The 20391-nt window shown below is 40.4% G+C and overlaps 1 protein-coding gene across 1 annotated transcript in view; it reads right to left on the reverse strand.

Moving 5' to 3' along the window:
• Positions 1-20391, reverse strand: part of lama2 (laminin, alpha 2) — a 185763-nt gene that overhangs the window by 109426 nt on the left and 55946 nt on the right. Inside the window, exons 5-13 of the mRNA XM_032543629.1 lie at positions 15876-16055; positions 15177-15266; positions 11996-12113; positions 9894-10072; positions 9694-9793; positions 9181-9238; positions 8091-8193; positions 7759-7899; positions 5326-5490 (exon numbers count right to left, since the gene is read on the reverse strand). Coding sequence (XP_032399520.1) covers positions 5326-5490; positions 7759-7899; positions 8091-8193; positions 9181-9238; positions 9694-9793; positions 9894-10072; positions 11996-12113; positions 15177-15266; positions 15876-16055 — 1134 coding nt within the window. The remainder of the gene's footprint in view (positions 1-5325; positions 5491-7758; positions 7900-8090; positions 8194-9180; positions 9239-9693; positions 9794-9893; positions 10073-11995; positions 12114-15176; positions 15267-15875; positions 16056-20391) is intronic.

Raw genomic sequence — 20391 nt, forward strand, 5'->3', positions numbered from 1 at the left:
CCATTTACATTTGTTTCTATGACTAGAAATGAAAAGGTGTAATGATTTTCTTTTCTTTTTCTGAGCCATGATTGCTATGTGGAGTTTTGCCACAACTTTTCAGGAAAACAAATGTGCGACACCACATCATTTAGTTGATAAAAAAAAGCTGGAACAAATCCAACGTGATTGATTGAAAAGGCACTTTTTTAAAGAAGAGAGAGGGAGAGCAGAAAGTGAGGAAATTGTAAGGGGAATCCATCCCATGCAATCAAGACCCGATTAGGAGAGGCACTATGTACAAACTCTTCCACACACATAGTTACTGCTCAGCTGCTTGCTGTATTTGTAGAAAAGGGAGGATTCTGTTTCACAGAAGTATTTCACAGAAACACTTTTAAGACAGACTTCATTCATCACAACTTTGAGGTGTCAACCTCTATTACCAAGGTGAAACCGGAGCATTTTTCTAAACACTATTCTGCCTCAGGTTTGCACCTGTGGCGAGTTTTCCTCTTAAATTATAGTATTATTTTGTAGTACTTCTTTGTCACAGGACATTATAGAAGACAAGGAAGGCAATAAAAATAAATGGTTCGAGAATGTTGGGAAAAGTAGAGGCAGAGTTAGCGTTAGGATAAAATGTAACACAAGCTGAGCTGTGTGTTTGTGTGTCTGTCAAGTTTCAACATATTCTCAGTATTCTTTCATCAGCTGTCAGCAAAGGATGCATCTCCTCTTTCCATGTTTGTCCATCATCCCATCATCTCCCTGCTTGAACCTCCCAGTACTCACTCTCTCCCTCTCTGTCACTCTTCTCATCCAAATGATGAGCATTCCTTGTTTTGGGGCTTTATATCTGACTGTGAATCTGTTCGTAAATCTGGGTACAACATGGATACAAGGAGGTTAGGATTTGACTAATTTTGAAGGTTGACAAAGTCGCTGATAGCTGATATTTCTTTACTTCTAACATGCTTACCGCTCAAAATTACCCAAAAAAGCTATTGTATGTAGTTTCTGTCACCCCCATGAGGAATTCTAAGTAATGACAACAACAAGGTTGGCGCGTCCACGTGACGCAAGCCTTTGGTGATAGTGCACCCTCCCCACCCGTCCTCCATGCGGTTGCTAGTACGAATGAATTTCAAAACTTAAATTTCAAAAGGGTTCGTCAGTTCACTGAAAAAGGCCTTATCACTGTCTCCCCCAGCTGTAGATAGGTGGGCCAACGCATTTTTTGTGCATGCATTGTTTTAGTGAGCCAACAAAAAAAAAAAAAATTGATTTGCACTGAGAGAAAGAAATGCGTTGGCCCACCCATCTAAAGCTGGGGGAGACTGTGATAAGCCCTATGTCAACACATGGTGGCATATCCCTTTAAGGCCAACATGAACAAGAAGTCCTTAAAGTGCTTAGAACAAATGATAATTAGTCTATCTACATTTTCTATTTCACTGCCCAAATCGATCCTAAACTCCAAAAGCAAATGTTGTGCAAGTAGTATTTTCGTGTCTCAAAAAAAATGTATAATCAACCAAATTCAAAAACAATTAGCTGAAAGATGTTAAAGCCCTTGGAACCGGGAGGAACTGCAGATTTGTGTAAGAAATTCTGCACATAGCGTTAGTCAAACTATTGACTAAGGATGCTTTAAGTATGACAGCTTAAGTTTTGGAGCCTATTAAAAGTGTCCACCTCCTCTTCCTGATATTCCCAAAACTTAACAGATTTATTTTTACAAAAAAACGTCTTAAAAGCAAGTTTTAAAAATGCAGATCTTTATTAAACTAATACTACTCTCTCATACTTGCAACATTCTGAGTTTATATTTGGCTCCTCATGCTGATTCCTCTCGTCTGCACTCCACTGCCAAATAAACCGGAAACATTCCTTTAACAAAAGCATGCTTTAATGATCGTAATGGTTATCCTTGTGAATGAGCAGTCCCTGCACCTACACAGGCGATAAAATACCCAATGAGCATCAGAGGAACATGCTTCTGGACCAATGAGCATCCACAGAACGCGGGCCAATGAGCATCTGTGGCATTAATCATACAAGAGGTCATGCATGAGAATTAAGAACGTTATCACACACATTTATACTCTTATATAGCCACTGCTAGCTTGTCATTACAGACACAGCCTGTCACTTCCAATGATACATGTTAACATGACGGACCACAGTGTGTGTGTGTGTGTGTGTGTGTGTGTGTGTGTGTGTGTGTGTGTGTGTGTGTATGTGTGTGTGCGTGTGTGTGTGTGTGTGTGAAAGAGTCGCATAGTCAAGTCACATAGCATCTATCTCTGTAACACAATCAGAGATTGAAGCAAAGAATCATTTTTTCATACAGTACTCGCACACGGCTCCTAGCAATGACACACACACACACACATACGCACACAAATGCACGCATGCACATGCACGCACACACACACAAACACACACACACACACACAGTGGTAATTTGTTTGTTTCCCATGTTTGGAGGCATTGCGTTCTGCTCCGCTGTCCCTAATGCCTCCAAAACACATCATTATCTGACTTATATAGGCCTGGGAGTGTGTTTGACGGTTTGTGTGTGAGTATGTGTTTGAATGAGAATACATGTTTCTGCTTGTGTGTGCGCATGTGTGTGAATGTGTGTGAGTGTGTGTGTGTGTGTGTGTGTGTGTGTGTGTGTGTGTGTGTCTGTGTGTGTGAGCGCTAAGAGAAAAACAGTTGATTATCGAGTTCAACAGGCGAAACACTGTTTACCCTGAGAGACACAAGGCGAGCGTAAGGGAGAGATACAGAAAGAGAGAGAGCAGAAAGCTTAGGGGGAAGTATAGGGAGATGATTTAGGAACAGGGAGGTGAAAAACAGGAGTCCTGTAGAGATTGAGTGAGAGTTGGAGAAGGAGACCAATGAAAAAAAGCAGGGATGGAGGGATGGTTAGAGGGAGGGAGGGATAGAGGATCAGACAAAGAAGCGAGATGACAAGCTTGGCCTGCAGGGTGCAAAGTAATGAAATTCTGTGGTATATTCCTCTAAGCCATGACACCCAGACAAACATCACAGTCAGTCTGTTGTTGTAGTAGGGCAACAACTCGACTTCAGAAACATGGACTGCAGCTATTTGCCAGCTAGAGTGATAAAGTGTAATCGTGCCCACAGAAAACCGCAGCGTATATTTAAACAGTCAACATTAGCAGGAGCAGAGATGCAGGCTGGGAGCGAGGTGAACATCCCAGCAGGATAATTTCTTTCTACCAGACTTACATCCAGGGGATATACTTTTAGATCATAAACTGGATCTGTTTATATATTCAAGCCTTTCCTTATGATTAGAGATGGCTTTTGCTTCCTGATACGATTCTGATACCTGAACCTGCGTATCGGCCGATACCGAGTTTTAACAGCTGTGTACTACTATCCCTGTATGGATGTGATAGGATTTATATATTTGTTGGCGGTCTGGCTCAGGTTAAACTCTTTGTGAAACATAAACAATGAATGCCACAGAACTTTGATTTATCATCCAGTTTGACAGTCAGTTATAGCGGAAATAGAGCATAAATCAACTATCTTAACATAGATTTTCTATAGCGATTTATTACGTGGCATCAGATTGCTGCATACACTCCAGTACTTCCTGATACCGATTCCAGCATTTTAGGCAGTATCGGAGGAACATCTCTACTTATGATGTAGCCGAACAATTTTTTATTATTTGCCTGTCAATGCAGTCATTGGACTGTAAATTGGTCATAACTGTTAATGTTAAGATTTAAATAGTCAGTTAGCAGTAAAGTACTCATATAGATAGATCACACATGGGATTGCAGCTCACTTTTGTGTTATTAGTGTAATCAGGTTGGAACAACATAAAACAAAACTGCACAAGTGATTCACTGTTGTGACCTGGACTGGTCTGACTGTTGCCAACCTTGGAATAACAAAAAGAACTACAAAAATGTTTTCTTTCACCTCATCTTAGCAGTCTAACAGACAAAACACACCAGGCGCATAAGTGTGGTGTATAGCTATTTTTATTTTGGTGCCCATGTTAGCCAATCTGTCCGGCCACAACAGGCGTGTAGCGTCCGCAGCGTCTCCTCTATTTTTTTGCACGAGACGCGAGCGTGTGTGTCAACGTAGGCGGGTAATCGCATACAGGAAGACCCCAGTGCAGCCGGATTCTTTACAAAAATAAAACACATTCAAAATAAAAACACCTAGGGTCATGGTGATTTTGGCTGTCTTGATTTCTGACAGCGAGACAGGCGATCAGGCACACGGCGGGAGACCGACGGACGGACAGAAAAAGTGACACACACACACACACACACACACACACACCAATTACCACAGTTTTCCCCACTCCGCTGTCTCTTTCTATTGAAGAGAGAGAGAGAATGAATGTGAATGGCCAGACACACGATCATGCACGTATCTACGCTACGTGACACTTAACTTGCCCAGTGTGTTACCGCTGTTACAGTCCACAGTTGAAATTTGAAAAATGTAATTATTTCATACAGGAAACTATTGGGGAATTAGTACATGTTAGTATGCCACCTTATCGGTATACATCTTTTACACTAGATACAGTCTATTCAAAACAGGCTTGCTAAAGGATAACAGTGACATCTTTCAGGGAATGGAAGCAACAACAGGAACATCTGACCCATCTAATACAATCTAGTACAAGATCTATGAAAATATTACGTGTGAGAAGATTATTGTTGTTGAGGTGTTATTCAACTATATGGTTATTTGTGAGGCAGCATTTAGTGTACTGTCAGGCACTGTATCACATTACTCTTATTTTGTTCATCCTGCATTCTAAGTATTTCATTCCAATGCACTGACAACATTTGCTAGCCACTCAAACTTTATGCATGTAGTTTTTTAACCAAAAAGTAATACTTTAAAATAACTTTGTAATGGTATGAATTGTCATTAGTTCATCAAGTACAGGCATAATCACAGGGGTAATTAACTGCTAGTTAAATATAATTTGCTATGTCTCCTCATATTCCCTAGTTGTCAGTGTGGGTCTCAACTGTAGAGGAAAATCTACACACAAAAAACTGTCACAGTAAAATTTGGCCAGTCAAAAAAAAAAAAAATCCATCCTTGATTACTGTGACTTGAACTCATACAATTACAAACATTAACACATGAAAGCTGTCAAATACAGTACGGCCACTAAATGTGTGGTAAAGGTTTCTGTAAACGGCAAACCATTATTGTCTCAAAGCAAATGTTTGAACCATTTCCATTTTGTGACTTGGTGAAAATATCATTATGAGTTTAATTGCAGAGTTTAGGAACAGTATGAGTGTGTCTGCATCCCACCTTGTTTCCCAGGTATAGTCCAGGTGCGTTCCAGTAGTAGGCGGAGCCAAGATCCCTCACAACATCTGAGTGTCGGACGCTGAGATATGGAGGTGTCTGTCTGTGAACGGACCAAACTCTTCCTCCGGTTTCTCCAAGCAGGTGCCAGCCTGTCAGAGTTGTTTCCTACAAAATGAGATTCAAGGAAGAAGAAGTTAAAGATTTACTTGCAGCTCCATCAACTGAGAAAACAATTCTATGGACATGAGAAGGTTGATATTCAGAATGAAAAGACTTAGACCATAGTTCACTGTCTCATTTCAAAGTACGCAAAGAAACTTCATGTGCAGCTGTTTAAAATTCAACACCCAGATATTGTGCAGCGTACTATACGAGAATTACACAATGCTATGGTCATCACGTGAAGGGGTTTGGGCAAGATTGGACTCTATTCCCTGTTGCAGCAACAAGGAGTGAGCTACCTAATTGTTATGGTGAATTGTTAAGTGAGTCCCATAGACATGTAAAATATAGTAATCCAAAAAACAATTTATGTTGGAAAGGATTACAGTGTAATTTTGAAAGTAAAGTCGCAAAGTTTCAAACAGAACTTAAATTCAAATGAATGCTTGTTGAGAACAGAAGTTGTGCTCATTGCCAGCAGATGAACAGCATCTGACAGCGAACCTATTAAAGCCAGTCACCAGTCATGTTCAATGGGGATGGACTTTATAGTCTGACAAGCTTTACTCATAATGCCCAGCTGGTGCTCGTGCTTTGCTGCTGCCTGCTACCCAACATTGTACTGGCTGTTTCCATAGATGTGTCACTCTACTGTCTACGCTGCTCTTGTTCCATAACTTAACTTGAGATCTCTAAGTTTGTGCTTTAACAAGCCTAATGATCTGCCTTCTAAGACAACTTACTGAACCCTCTTTAGCACATGAAGTTCTTGAAGTTCATCTTAGTGGTATTTTATACTTATTAAGTGAACAACAGACCGACACTTACAGTATTTAAACATATGGATTCAATATGTTTGTATTCTAATGATTAACTAAGAATAATTTATGATTGAACTGCTTCTGTAAATCTAAACACCTTATTTTTGAAGCTCCAAATTAAAACAAAACTGATAACTGTACATGTCAATTATGACAAATACTCACAACTTTAACAGTATTTTGTTATGGCAGTGCCAGTATAGCTTATAGGAATTCTTCACATGCTACATTTAAAGACATTTTAAGGTCCAACCCCATTGAAATAAGAGGTATCAACAAAAACGTAAAACTCAAGATATGTTTAAAAATGGTTTGTGCGTATGTCACATTTCAGCCAGGGAGGCAACTGAGACCTGGAAAGATTTTTCCCTGGAAAATTTGTGTGTGTGTGGTGTGTGTGTGTGTGTGTGTGTGTGTGTGTGTGTGTGTGTGTGTGTGTGTGTGTGTGTGTGTGTGTGCGCGCGCATGTGTTTGTGTGTGTGTTTGTGTGTGCGCGCGTGTGTGTGTGCATGGTGTGTGTGTGTGTGTGTGTGTTTGTGTGTGTGTGCGTGTGTGTGTATGTGTGTGTGTGTGTGTGAGAAAGAGAGACAGCCAGACACACATCTGTCGTTGCAATTAACCTGACCTTGGCTTCCCCTTTTGAGCATGCACGCACAAACACACACACACACACACACACACACACGAATGTACGCGCACACGCACTATCGGTGTCTAAATCAGAGCTGTCATCCTGTCAACGTCTCCTCTCCCCTCCTCTCCCACCCCGCCTGTCAGTCACAAACTGTTTTCTTCTTTTCACCTCTTTCCTCCTCCTCACCTCTTGTCTTGTCTCGATCCAAAGTCTTTCCAGTCTAGTCCTCTCCTGAATGTGTATTTGGTAAAGATTTGTCTTTGCTTATATGCTTAATAACGTACTGCTACTCACTTCTGCACAAAGACGCAAGTAATTCAATTTTAAAGTATGCTATTCAGAAAACTCTGGGCCAGATGGATTTATTATTCCACTAATTGTGTGTTTATCAAACTGGCGCACTAGTGTGGAAGAGCTGTTTTCTATCATCTGAGAAACTTCTATTGGTTAATCAGTGAAGTGAATATCTTAATTGTATGCTTATGTATGCAAGAGAAAATCGTGTAAGTAACATAACCTGTATTTTCTGCATTTTCTGATTTGGGTCTGTTTTGTTGGAAACGGATATGATATAGTCTGGGACAGCGGTAGCATATAAACAAGTACTTAGGTGAACCATTGGTTAAAATAAAAATTATTGATTCTAGGAAAAGGAATCGATTATAAAAATCACAACACATACAATTTTTGATTTTTTTCCCCCACCCCTAATATTTAATTAACATCAAGTGACGTATTGGGCAAGAAGTTCAGCTTCAGACTTTGTGTGTGTGTGTATGTTTGTGTGTGTGTGTGTGTGTGTGTGACATTGCCTACATTGTGATAGGTCCATGTGGAGGCAGAGCACTGACTGGAAACACCCATACAGGAGCACTTTTCGCAGCCACGCCAATTGTCACCTTGGAGATTGTAGAATCCCAGTCTACAGCGGTCGCAGTTTTCCCCCTCCACATTTTCCTGCAGGAAAGAAGAAAGGAGAAAGAAGAAAAATGCAGAAAAGTTCATGGGCTGCCCTCCAACTGACGTTATGAGCACAAAGCATGTTATTGCAGTGCTAATGTGGTGAAGATAATGATGACAGGGCTAGAAAGGTTAGCGCTGAGTACTTGCCATTATTTGTGCGCATAAAAGTGTGTGAGTGTGTGTACCTTGCACACGCAGGGTGTTACACATGGGTCATCGTTGGTGCTTCCTTCCACACTGCAGTTACAGCGCTGGCAGGACGGGTAGCCCATATAACCGACAGCGCACCTGGAGACAAATGAGTTTAATATCAATAATAAAAGATGAAGGTGATGAGTATTAGAAAGGACTTCCTGTTATCAGAGGGTCACAGGGTCAATTCCCACGTCAATACAACCTTAGCGTCCATCCTGGTCAAACCGTCTCTGATTCAGACACTGAGCCTTTAGCAGGAAACAGCTGACAGCACACCACAGGTGACGTGCATGTCTGTACAATCTCAGAGGAAATTAAAGCATAAAAGAAACAACTCCCTAGTTAGGAGAGACAGTGAGCTGAAGCTAAGTCTATTAAAGGGTATTTTAAGAAGTGATTTTAAAGACAACGATTATAATGCTGGCCCGATCTAAGGGCAGGCCATTAAAAAGTTTGGAGGAAATGTTGTACCAGCTTTTAGATTAGATTACTAGATGACATTAAACCTCAATAACACACAGGCAAGTTGAGTTGTTGCAGTGGGAAAGGAGATACAATAAACAAGTAATTACAGCAATAAGAGATAAAATTAAGTAATTAATTAATTAACAATTTAAGATTAAACAACTTGTTGACAGATTTACAGGTTAGACAAAAAGCTTTTCTTGTTTTTTGTATTTCTGTTGATTCACAGGTTTCAATTTTAACCTCAAGATTGGCAAAACGAGGCATCATCAGAGGGCATTCAGGTCCTTCAGAGATTAAATTATGTAAAATATGCTATCAAAGAAATAATATCGAAGTTGCAGAAAAACAAAAAGAAAACAAAGAAAAGCAAAACAAGGCAATTTATCAAATGTCTGGCATTTATACAATGTCCATTATTCAGTGACATCTTTCCATTGTGTAAGGTACAATAAGGTGTGATATTACATCTCATCAAAGATCTTAATGGAAACTTTCTTGCAATTTTCAAACACTAATTGGAACAGACAATTGCTGAAAGGTTCAGCTCACCAGTCACTATGTGTCTGTCTCTTGTTTTGTGTGTGTGTACTTGTGCGTATGTGTGTCTCTCACCTGTCACATTGCAGACCCCCAAAACCCTCCTTACACCAGCATGACCCGGCTGGCTGAACTGTCAACCAAACACACAAAACACACACACACACACACACACACACACACATTTTTAAAAATAACAGCGCGAGTGAAACAGTGGGTTTCTCTTTGAAGTAGCTGCACCTAAAATAGCTCCTCTTTCAAGACATACAGACAAAAGTAAAAATACAAAATTATCTCTAATATAAATAGTAGTTATGTTCTGTCATAGACAGTTTCCAATAACAGAAGGTTCTGTGCACACAGCTGAACTTGATTAACCCCAACCCCACAGGAAATCAAGCAGGACTGAATCGATGAAATGTCTGGAGTTATTGAAGTACCACTTTAAAATGAATTAAATTTGTGCTTGCATTCACTAAAAACTTCTGCATGTGTGTCTACTACTTCAAACATGAATAATATCCCAAAAAGAACAAGACTGAAAGATATTAAGGGCAGACCGAAAGATTAAAAAGTGTATTTGCATACTGGGCGTGGACTGGCTTGAATCTGGGACACATGATTGGCTGATGGAACCATGTGAGTCACATGAGCAGGGGATGCAGGGATTCTCCTCCTCAGCGCTCACCTGGCCGTGTGAAGAAAACAAGACACCATTTTTACACAGTTAACACTAAATCAACCGACGAATTCCAAAAAAGGCACAGGTGCATGCATATGTGACGTACCCCGCTGGGTCTGTAGAATCCAGCAACGCATGTTTCACAGTTGATTCCAGCTGTGTTGTCACGGCAACCAATACAGACTCCACCCCCTCTGTTTTGACCTTGGATGTTTAGGCTGAGTGACAGGTCTGCTACTGTCTGATTGAAGTAGCACTCCTCCGCCTTGCCGTGGCAGTTACACTCTGAAAACACACACACACGATTGTTAAGTCCTGCCGCTGCATACTATATCCAAATATAGAGCATGAGGCAAAGAGGACCGCTCTTTTAATCCATTTATGTCTTCCACATATGTACTGTAGGTGTTTAGAAAAACATCAAACCCTTTTTTGAAGACAGTACCCTAAGGTTCCCACACTGACCATAAGCAGCGTGTTATCTCCCCAGTCCAGGGAGAAAAAGTGGATCTTCGCTTGCCCTCACCATTTCCCACAGTATGGCTGTGAGTTGGGAGCAGAGCAGTAGCCCCCGTTTCCTACACACAGCTTACCATTTAAATTCATAAATAAAAAAAGCAAAGCATGGTTTTGCAATGTGATTGTGGACATGATTTAAAAGGTGTTACAGAACAAGGATCACAGGGATCTGATCCAGCACGGCTGGTTTGAGTAGTAGATCCATTAATGAGAAGGCTTATCAGGTGCCAAAACCCTGCAGAGCATTTTATAAGATTTATAAATACTATGAGGAAGGATTTTACCTCTCTGAGAAGTTTCAGTACGATGTTCACAGTTCTGTTTGGTGGAATAACAGTTGTGGAATCTGTGGAATCTGTGGAAAGGCCCCTTTAATCTCCAGGACATTTCAGGGCCCTTGTCCAGTTCTAATCTCAGACTTGGCATTGATGACCTGTAAAGCTGTAGTGATGCTGGGCTTCCCCCCTACGATATGCTGCATTAGGCTGCTTTCCCCAAGATGCCTAATTTCAGTTCAGTGTTGTCCATACTCTAGTCTTGCATTCCCAGACCTTCCTCCACAGCGCCGTTGAGGAAGGTCTGGCTGGTCCACACAGCATTCCAGGATGAGAGAAAAACATGCTCTGGTTTATCGGCCTTTCTTTAAAGTAATCACAATAGCCTTGGGCGGCGCTATATGCCTCACGGAGCAATAGCGCCACCGCAAATAGTCTTGGGAAGGAACTTGTTTTGATGGAACACGTGCACGTTTAAAGGTTGTTTTAGTTGTGCAACAGAAACCTCAGATTGGACAGATAGTCTAGCTAGCTGTCTGGATTTACCCTGCAGAGATCTGAGGAGCAGGTAACCATAGTCCTCAGAAATCCACCGGAGTTTAAAGTGCCAACACAAAGAAAGCGGAAGGTAATGGACATCCTGCAGAAAGGAAAGACATCCAGTGGAATACCCGGCGGCACCTGAACAATCTCGGAAGTCGAACGTTGTGGATATAGATTTTTCATCCTCTGCATTAATTACAATCATTCTGAACCAGACTGCATAATGCTGCTAACTTAACACCTTCTGCAAGGATGGGTTGTTCTGTGCTGAGACACTGAATGGGCTGAATCTGTCATGGCCGGTTCCTTTACTATTGTGCCAGTCAGGACCTTTAACATCTTGTCACTTTAGTCTTTTTGTGTCAGTGTCAAGACAGTGGAAGCAGTTATCAGGCCACAAAGACTACAGAGCCTGAGTAGCTTGTGCAAAATAAGACGAAGATTACATGTTGTAACCCTAGTTTTGTGATGACAGGTGGAAGCCTCTAACCTCATCGCTCTGCTGCTACATAGTTGATGAAGGTTAATGGATGGGAGGTGACTTTCGATTGCTTTATAAAGTCTTATATCTAAGACCTGAGTTGTTGGCAAGAATACAAATTTCAGGTTGATTCTGTAAAGCCTGTTTTCATATGAACTGTTCAGTAGGTGTGTTGTAGTTATAACACAGACATTTTACCAACTGACATGTGGTGTGTGGGTGCATACGCTGCATTACAATAAAGGATGTGGGCGCCTACAGTACCATATGAACTCTGGAAGAACATTTACAAGTACGGAAAGTTTAAAAAGGGACTGTTGGTTTCTGGGTGAGTGGGAATTATGGGTAGTTGTTGTGTGTAATTTGCTGTTGTATTGTGTTTTTCCTTACTCTCGCAGACATGTCGAGTGAGGAAGGTTCCTGCCATCCAGGGCTGCTGGTGGTAACCAGGGCAACAACGATCACAGCTCTCCCCGCATGTGTTGTGTTCACATTCACAGCTAAACTTCTACACACACACCACACACCACACACACACACACACACACACACCACAGATTCACGCACAAACACATGAAAAAAGGTTGTTAGGTTTGTCAATTAAACAGACATGAGCAACTGTGTAAATGAATGGATTGTCTGGAAGCTGATATTAAAGGAAACAGCATGGTAACAAGCGTCTGCTGAAGGACAAATATGTACATCTCAAAATGTTGGGCCTTGGCTTTACATTAATTATTTTCAATCCATACATGACCACCACCACCACCCCCCAACCACTCGTCATCACCACCTATCAAGACAAAAATGACATAATGATTAATAATTGCAGTGGGAAGAAAAAAAATTGATTCTTGGATGCATCGTGATTCTCTCTAGAACGATTTGATGCTTGATTCTGATAGTAATAATAATATTAATAATAATAATCAATTATTAAAACTAAAAAAAACATCAATAATCCATTTAGAATTGAACTGTTGGCCTCTGAATTGGAATCAAATCGTGAGGTGCCCAGAGATTCCCACCTCTAATAACCATAATATTAAAGACAACCAAACAACAATATAGACAATAAACAGTAAACCAAATAAACAACACCATAAACATATGGTATACGCTTCTCCCCAGCACATAGCTTCATAGACGCCCTCCAGAAAGATGCACTGCATTATTAACCACATGCTAGTTTAGGTTATCAACCGGCTCTCTTTAACTTTGAAAATACTGTCTGACATTATTGAAGTACCACACAGCCCTACAGTTTTTAAGAGTAACTTCTTAGTTGAATTCCTTTTTATAAGCTTTTCTGGTTGAGAGTTTGTGGTTTTTTGCATGTCCATACCATGTACCTGAGTATGTGTATCACTGCAGCAGGGTAAGGACAAACTACTGGAGATAAGCAGCTGGTGCAAGCTACTTTAAAATGTTCAAAATATAAAAACATAAATAAGGTTTGTTTTAATTTGACAACTGAAAAACGTGATTCCACACTGACATTGAATGTTTGTAACAAGGAGACTATACATTTGCAATGTTGTGAACCACATGGTTATTGTCAGAGTCAGTGAACTCTTTTCAATCATGTCTTTAAACCCATTTTTATAAACTTGATTTTATGTGATGTTGTTTTATGTTTTTATATCCCATTGCTTTTTTCATTTGCTGTACTGATTGGATTGTTTTTATCCATTCATGTGCATATTTTTATTTGTCACTTTTTTTTTTATTTCTCTTCTCTCTACTATGTTTTGGGTCTTCTAGTTTTTACTTAGCCAAATTGTGTCTTTCTATTGTTAGGCCCTACTGTTGAGCTCTCTGTTGTATTGACCTCTGGGTATCCTGCTTTTGCTTTAACAACTGTTAACACTGTGTTTAAAGGTGCTATATAAATAAAGTTATAATTATAAGGGTGGTTGTGTGTAGTGGAGTAAATTGTCTTCCTTGTGTGACATCATATGGCATCACACCATTCACATGCATGTGTAAATGGAGGGCATAAAACAGGTAATTACCAATATGCATGACCTATTGAAAGCATATCAAACAATGTATTCGCAGGAGAGCTAATGACAATAAAAGAATTTGGTTCACTTTTCAGATTGTCAGTCGGTAGCCAATGGGTTCAGTACTACTCTCCCAGGAGAGAAATAAATTCAGAACTAAACACAGTCAAGCACAATGTAGTAGCACATTTGCCAACTTCAAGGTTCAGTAATTCAATTTAGGACTTTCTGTAAATTGGTTGATGTGAAGAGGGTGCCAGATTTAACTGAGAGGAGAGCAGTACAGTAGCACAGCCAGAGCCAAGTTTGGATTTGTTGGCATGAGTGAATTTGCCCCTTTTATTTGAGACACAATGCTACAGTTCTGGCTTCAGGCTGCCTTCATACCGAGTATTCATCTGAACCACTGTTCTGTAGACAATCAACAAATCATCTCACAGGTCTCCACCTTTTTTGTTTCCTGAACGTCTGCCCAGGACTTTTCTGCATGGAAAGATGAGCTTGTATCAAAGTAAAGGAGCTAGATGTCTTCTGGGAACAAAAGGCTGGAGAAAATTTCAACAAAATTCAGATTTAGGTTTTATAGATTATAGATGACTAAATATATACCACCCTAGTGGAAACATGTTTAGAAATATGATTTTAAATTAAAATGCATTTTTCTGATGGACCATATACTATATTAACCTACTGAGGTCTTACATCTGAACCAGAAAACCATACATATGTTTGCAAACACTTTAATTTTAAAGATTTTTTCAGGCAGCTGCTAATTGTAGGACACATCTCTATAACTTGAAACTTGAGATTGACTAGGTAATTGGTTTGGTTGTTTTTTCAGTCAAATAAAAATTCCTCTTTAGTATAGCCTTTATAGAGATAGGAAGAAGAGAGAAGAGAAAATGAAACTTGAGCTCCTTACACTGACATCACTTATTTTCAATGACATCATCACCAAGGGACCAGACACCAGTGTCATATCTGAGTTAGTCTTCATGGTTCAGCCTTAGGACATGTAGAGGACACAAGACTTGCTCTGTGTGTGTGTGTGTGTGTGTGTGTGTGTGTGTGTGTGTGTGTGTGTGTGTGTGTGTGTGTGGTGTGTGGCGCGCACTTGTGCGTGTGTGCGTGTGTGTGTGTGTGTGTGTGTGTGTGCGTGCGTGTGTGTTGTGTGCGTGTGTGCATGTGTGTGCACTTGTGCGTGTGTGCGTGTGTGTGTGTGTGTGTGTGTGTGTGTGTGGGCGTGTGTGTGTGTGTGTGTGTGTGGAGAGCGACAGAGAGAGAGAAAGCTCAGGTGTCTGGTATCAAGCACTATACTGTTTGAAGTGACACGGGAGACAACGCTTCACTGTGTCACCTGTGTCCCCAGGCAGGCAGGCAGGCAGACAGACAGATACACACACATACACACACACACACACACACACACACAGTTTAATACAAGGCGGCAGATAAAAAGCTGGTGGCTGAGGGTGCTCTCTGCTCCTGTTCAACAGTACGAAGGGGCTCCATTACCTTGGTGCTATTGTTAAGTGGACTGAGAGAAACAGAGTTAAGTATTTCACCTTTGTAACAGTGTTGAGTGGACAAGCTTTGGCGTGGCCATAACAGATACACATCCCTCCAACGGAGATGTCCTTAATGGAATAATAGTACTGAAAAGAGAGAGAGAGGGAGAACAAGTGATAATTAGTATGACCGCGTTAATGAACATATTAGCACTTTAAGAGGCAGAATTAGAACAAGACTGTGCTCTCTTATCTGAATGCTGATTACACCTGAAAAGGATATCCTGACGTGGGCCTAACACCACATCTGGTGATGTGTCGAAGAGCAATACTGTTAAATTGTAAATTAATCACGTCTCACACATGAAATCACAATGCCTTCATTTCAGCTGAGTTATTTTCATTTTTATTTACTTTCTAAATAAAGATTTTGACAATTATGACAAAGCACAAACTAAATAGTTAAAGTTTTAGTAAGTCATTGCTAAGATTTAGTATCTTGTAATAGGCTACTGAGTCATTTTTCAGCTTAAAAGTTGGATAATTTATGACTTAGTTCCTATCTTAATTATTAGACTTGGTAATAAAGGCAAATATTAGACTTGTTATATTTATTTTCTGACTTTAAGCCATTCATGCAAACATTACTTTGAGATATTGTAACAGAACAAGAAACAATTTCCTGGCAGATATTTATATTTTAAAATATTAAAATATATTTTTTTTTAAATAAAATAAAAATGTGTTGTGTCTCACCCGTCTCGTCACAATGGGATCAACATCTCTCGGGTCCCGGAGAGTCAGAGTCATGAGGTCGGCGTTCAGCGTTCTGATTCGCTGAAACACCAGCCTGATGTAGCGGGCGGAGGTGAAGTTCAGCAGGGTCGGGGAGGGATCATCTGCACTGGGCCGACCATTGATCAAAGATGTGTGGATCTGTGGACAGAGACAGATAAGTACTGACGTGTAACAGCAGAGTTGAACCGAGACACTGCTGAGACAAACATTAAAGGTGCTTTTAGTTGCTTGCCATGGCAGATGGTGAAGGGAATAAATAAAGCCAGAGACAACAAATATAAACAGCTTGGAAGAAGGAGGATAAATAGTAAGGAAGCATTGTTTATTTTCTTAATTTTCAAGACCTGCAAAAGCAAAAAAAGTCAAAACTTAGAAATAAAGGCTATAAATTGCCTCAACCGTGGTGTTTATTTTGAGTGTTTGGACTAGGTCACTAGTCTGGCTATCACCAGACCAAGCCAAGCTCAATAGATTTGAGATTGAGCATTGGTCTGGGGAGTCTGCTCTGTAGTATCTCTGCACAAGAGGCGTGACCAACGGGCATAGTTCAAATGACTCCGTACGCAATTGGATAGTCCTTTAACCAATCAGACCAACGACCAGGGTGACGTAGAAGCGACAGTGGCATCAACGGGTTTGCTGCGCTTTGGTGGCCGCCATGTTGAATATAAACAAGAAGCTGCTTGGTCGCTTCTCTGTTGTCATCATGTTAAACCCTCCAATAGTACGCCAGGTAGATAAGCCAGATTGTGATTGGTTGCCGCAAAATTGTGAACTGAAGCAGGAGAATTAAACATGCAGGTTTCCAGACCGAGCTGGAGGGCAAAATCAAATTGCTGGCCGAGTGGGCGGGGTTCACCCAGTCTACTTGGTCACATTTAATTAGATAAGTGAAAAAATGCTTAAATATACCACATTGATTAAAGAAGTACAGTACAGTGCATATTTTAAAAGAGAGAGAATATGTAGGGATCTGTGGTCCAAAGAGAGTTTTTTGCCATATAGCTTTCAAATCTGATTGTAGATTGTTCCAAAGGACTTCTAAGAGAGATGTGGTAGTGCCACCAGCTCATGTAAAGATCAATAAAGGGACTGTTGAAAAGAAGCATTAAAACATGCTGTTTCTTTGCAAAAATATGAGAGAAACAGAAAAAGAATAAACCCTAGGGAGTTTAGCAAAAAACAACTTATAGCATAAAACATAGGGCAAGCTAGACTGGTACAAAGCAGTCAAAGAAAACACAATAAGAACAAAGCAATAGTTTCAGATTCCTCTGTTAACTGTAGATGATGCAATGTTTGTATGGGCAAACACGCACCCTTAGTGGACTTAACTTTATATAGAATAGTCTAGCTCAAATGTATAAGGAAGGTATTTGGCTGGCAGACATCTTGAGTTACCAAAGGTGCAGATTTATTTATAGTGCTCCCCACTACAGGTGTAACTCAAAATACAGAAAAATCAAACAAGGTAAATGAACCCAAATCAAACAACCCGCACATGTCTCTGGCAGCACAGCCTCTTCCTCTGCCTCCTCTCTTGGCAAAATCTCACTGCTTTATACCGAGTGATCAATTCACACCTAGACTGAATAAGCCAGAACCGTTACAAGAGAAGGTGGACTATGCAGTAACATACAAATAAGGAAATCCCCTTACACTGCTGGACATTAACAAGCTCCTTCACATCAAGACATTGCTGTGTTAAAGGTAAGCAATCATCACACATTACTTTCAAAAGCAAGAAACAAACAAATGAAGCATTCTTTCAGAACAGAAAACCCCTCGACTTGGTTTGGCCCAGTGATGTCAGCAATGACATCACCAATTCTGTAAAAACAGGAAGTGCTGCCCCACCCCTCCCTAAAAGTAGTTTAAACAAAGGAACAAACAATTGTAAGTATGAACAAAGGAACAAAGCCTTCAACCCGTTGAAACCTGCAATATAATAAAAATAACGGAAACTACTTCATGGCTATGTGTTTGCTTTAATTTACTGAGGTGCTTTGATGTAAACTGTACACATAGTGAAGCCCTGGTACAATAGCATGGTAAATTCTAGAACACATGTAAAACCTAACATGATGTAATGTGATAAGCAACCTGTAATGTATGCAATGAACATTTAGGAACAGTAGGTGAGTAAGGAGTGTTCTCACCCACTTTACCACACTTTAACAAAATGTACTTATTTCAGAGGTGTTTAACCCTTTCTTCCACTATGTGACAGTGTTCTTTCTATCACTGCTCGGGGGACCCAATTGTGCGCACCCTTTTTCACTATCACAGTCTGAGCAGGAGATCTGCACCATCAGAAACAGAACTATATTATGTGTAAACACAGTAGGGCTGTCCCCTTTCAACAAATCCTAATCTTGTGGAATCATGTGAAGTAAAATGTCACCGTGGTCCTGCCGCTCTCCCTGCTATGCTCTGCGATGTCTTGCTGAACCCTGCTGCATCCCGCTACGTCCACCTATGCTCTGCTATGCCACACTAAACCCTGTAACTAAGACTACCATTTGTAGTCACTGTTCCATTACCTTTATTGTGGCTAAATGCTTGCCCTTTGGGGGAATTATTAAAATTGTTGGGTCCTTGTAAATTTTAGAGTGTGGTCTAGCCCTACTCTATCTGTAAAGTGTCTCGAGATAACTCTTGTTATGATTTGATACTATAACTAAAATTGAATTTAATTAAATGAATGCACTTATTTTTGTTCTAATCAATATTGTTACTGAACAATAATCATCTGTTAACTGCTCAGTAAATATTCCTATACAGGCAAATCCTTACACCCAATTTTTCTAGGCAAAATAGGGTGCTTTCAATATTACATTAACTTGTTCAGAACAGTATCTCTAGGAATTTGGTTCATATTGGAAGATTCTGCACCTCACAATCTATGTTCATTGCCAACATTGACTGCTAGACATTTTTATTTTGTCTACCAAAGAAATTTACATTTGTAACTGCCTTGCTCTACCTTTAAAATAAACATAGTTACTACTTGTGGTATCACCAATAATCAACAGGCAGCCACATAACAAGAAGTGTGAGTTCCTGCCTGCCCGCCCGTCTGTCTATCTCACTAATGTGGCCAAAAGCAACATTTGGGATCTGCAAAAAAGTCTTACAGAGTGGGCTGACCGCATGTGTGTGTGTGTTTGTGTGTGTGTGTGTGCATGAAGGGGGTTAGACTTGATGGGTGCCAGCTCCATACTTGGAAGTAACGAAGGAGATGGTTGTGTATGTACTGTATGTGTGCGTGTGTGATGAGTGGTGGGGTGACATTGTAAGAGTGTGTGCGATGCTGTGACATATCGCCTACGACTCATTATGGTTTCACTGTGATCAGACGGCTAGGGAGCTGTCAAACACACACACACACAGTACACACACACACACACAGTACACATACACACATTTAGACACCTCCGTCGTTACATGCGGCTCCTGACATCTCCCAGCTCGCACCCCCCTAACGCTCCCCCACAGGACAGACACACAACACACAAGACGGCACATTAAACACACATGTATGGAGGCATGTGCAACACACACACACACACACACACAACATCAACCATGTAAATGTGTATTCATATTCAGACAGGCATCTACAATTAGAGGCCTGTGTGGGAGATGTAGATGTGTGATTAGTCTTTCACTGCGTGTGTGTGTGTTCTTGTAGTCCTCTTTCTCTTCATTAATGTCAGTAATTGCAGGCTTGCCCTCTGTTCTTACTGGGTGCAATCACACACACAGCTGATCAAAGCAACACAGCAGTAAACAGCGGTGTGCACATGTGCATGTCAGTGTGTTTCTTCTCTATCAGTGATAAACATTGTATTAATAGTTGTGCACATTTGAAAATAAATACACACTTTTTAAAAAAACAAGCTTTGATCTACTTATTAACTTGAAAACTGACATGCAGCATTTCATAATTTATCCTGCTCAGAAGACTAGACTGGTGTCTTTACAAGAGCTTATATAAACATTCTATTTTCTTTTCCGTTTTGTATGATTTTTGTGTCGATTTTAGACGGTTTGACCTGGTTTCATGAGTGGAGCTTCTTAATTCTTCTTCTTCATTTTCACATGTTTTATGCTTATTATTCATGTCCACTACTGTAGCAACATCGTCCCTCATTCCAAACTCTATTATTCTATTATTCTATTATTCCCTTCCAAACTGCCATCATACCATCCATACATTCCCAGTGACTTGACCACCACCTGCCTGCACACCTAGCCCTCATTCGTCCTAATCAATCAATCTTAGGATGTACACCGGTCCACAAGATTATTTTCTTTCACAGATCATTTCTCTGTTCATCTAATGCTTCTCAAAGCCATAACGTTTCAGCCTCTTGCCTTGACTGCCTTTTGGATTTTGTCCACCTCTCCTACCTGCTCCTATTTTGGATGTGTTTGCCTTCTCTAAAAGCTAGGCACAGGATTCTCTAAA

The sequence above is a fragment of the Etheostoma spectabile genome, chromosome 18 (genome assembly GCF_008692095.1).
Source record: "Etheostoma spectabile isolate EspeVRDwgs_2016 chromosome 18, UIUC_Espe_1.0, whole genome shotgun sequence".
Classification (NCBI taxonomy): domain Eukaryota; kingdom Metazoa; phylum Chordata; class Actinopteri; order Perciformes; family Percidae; genus Etheostoma; species Etheostoma spectabile.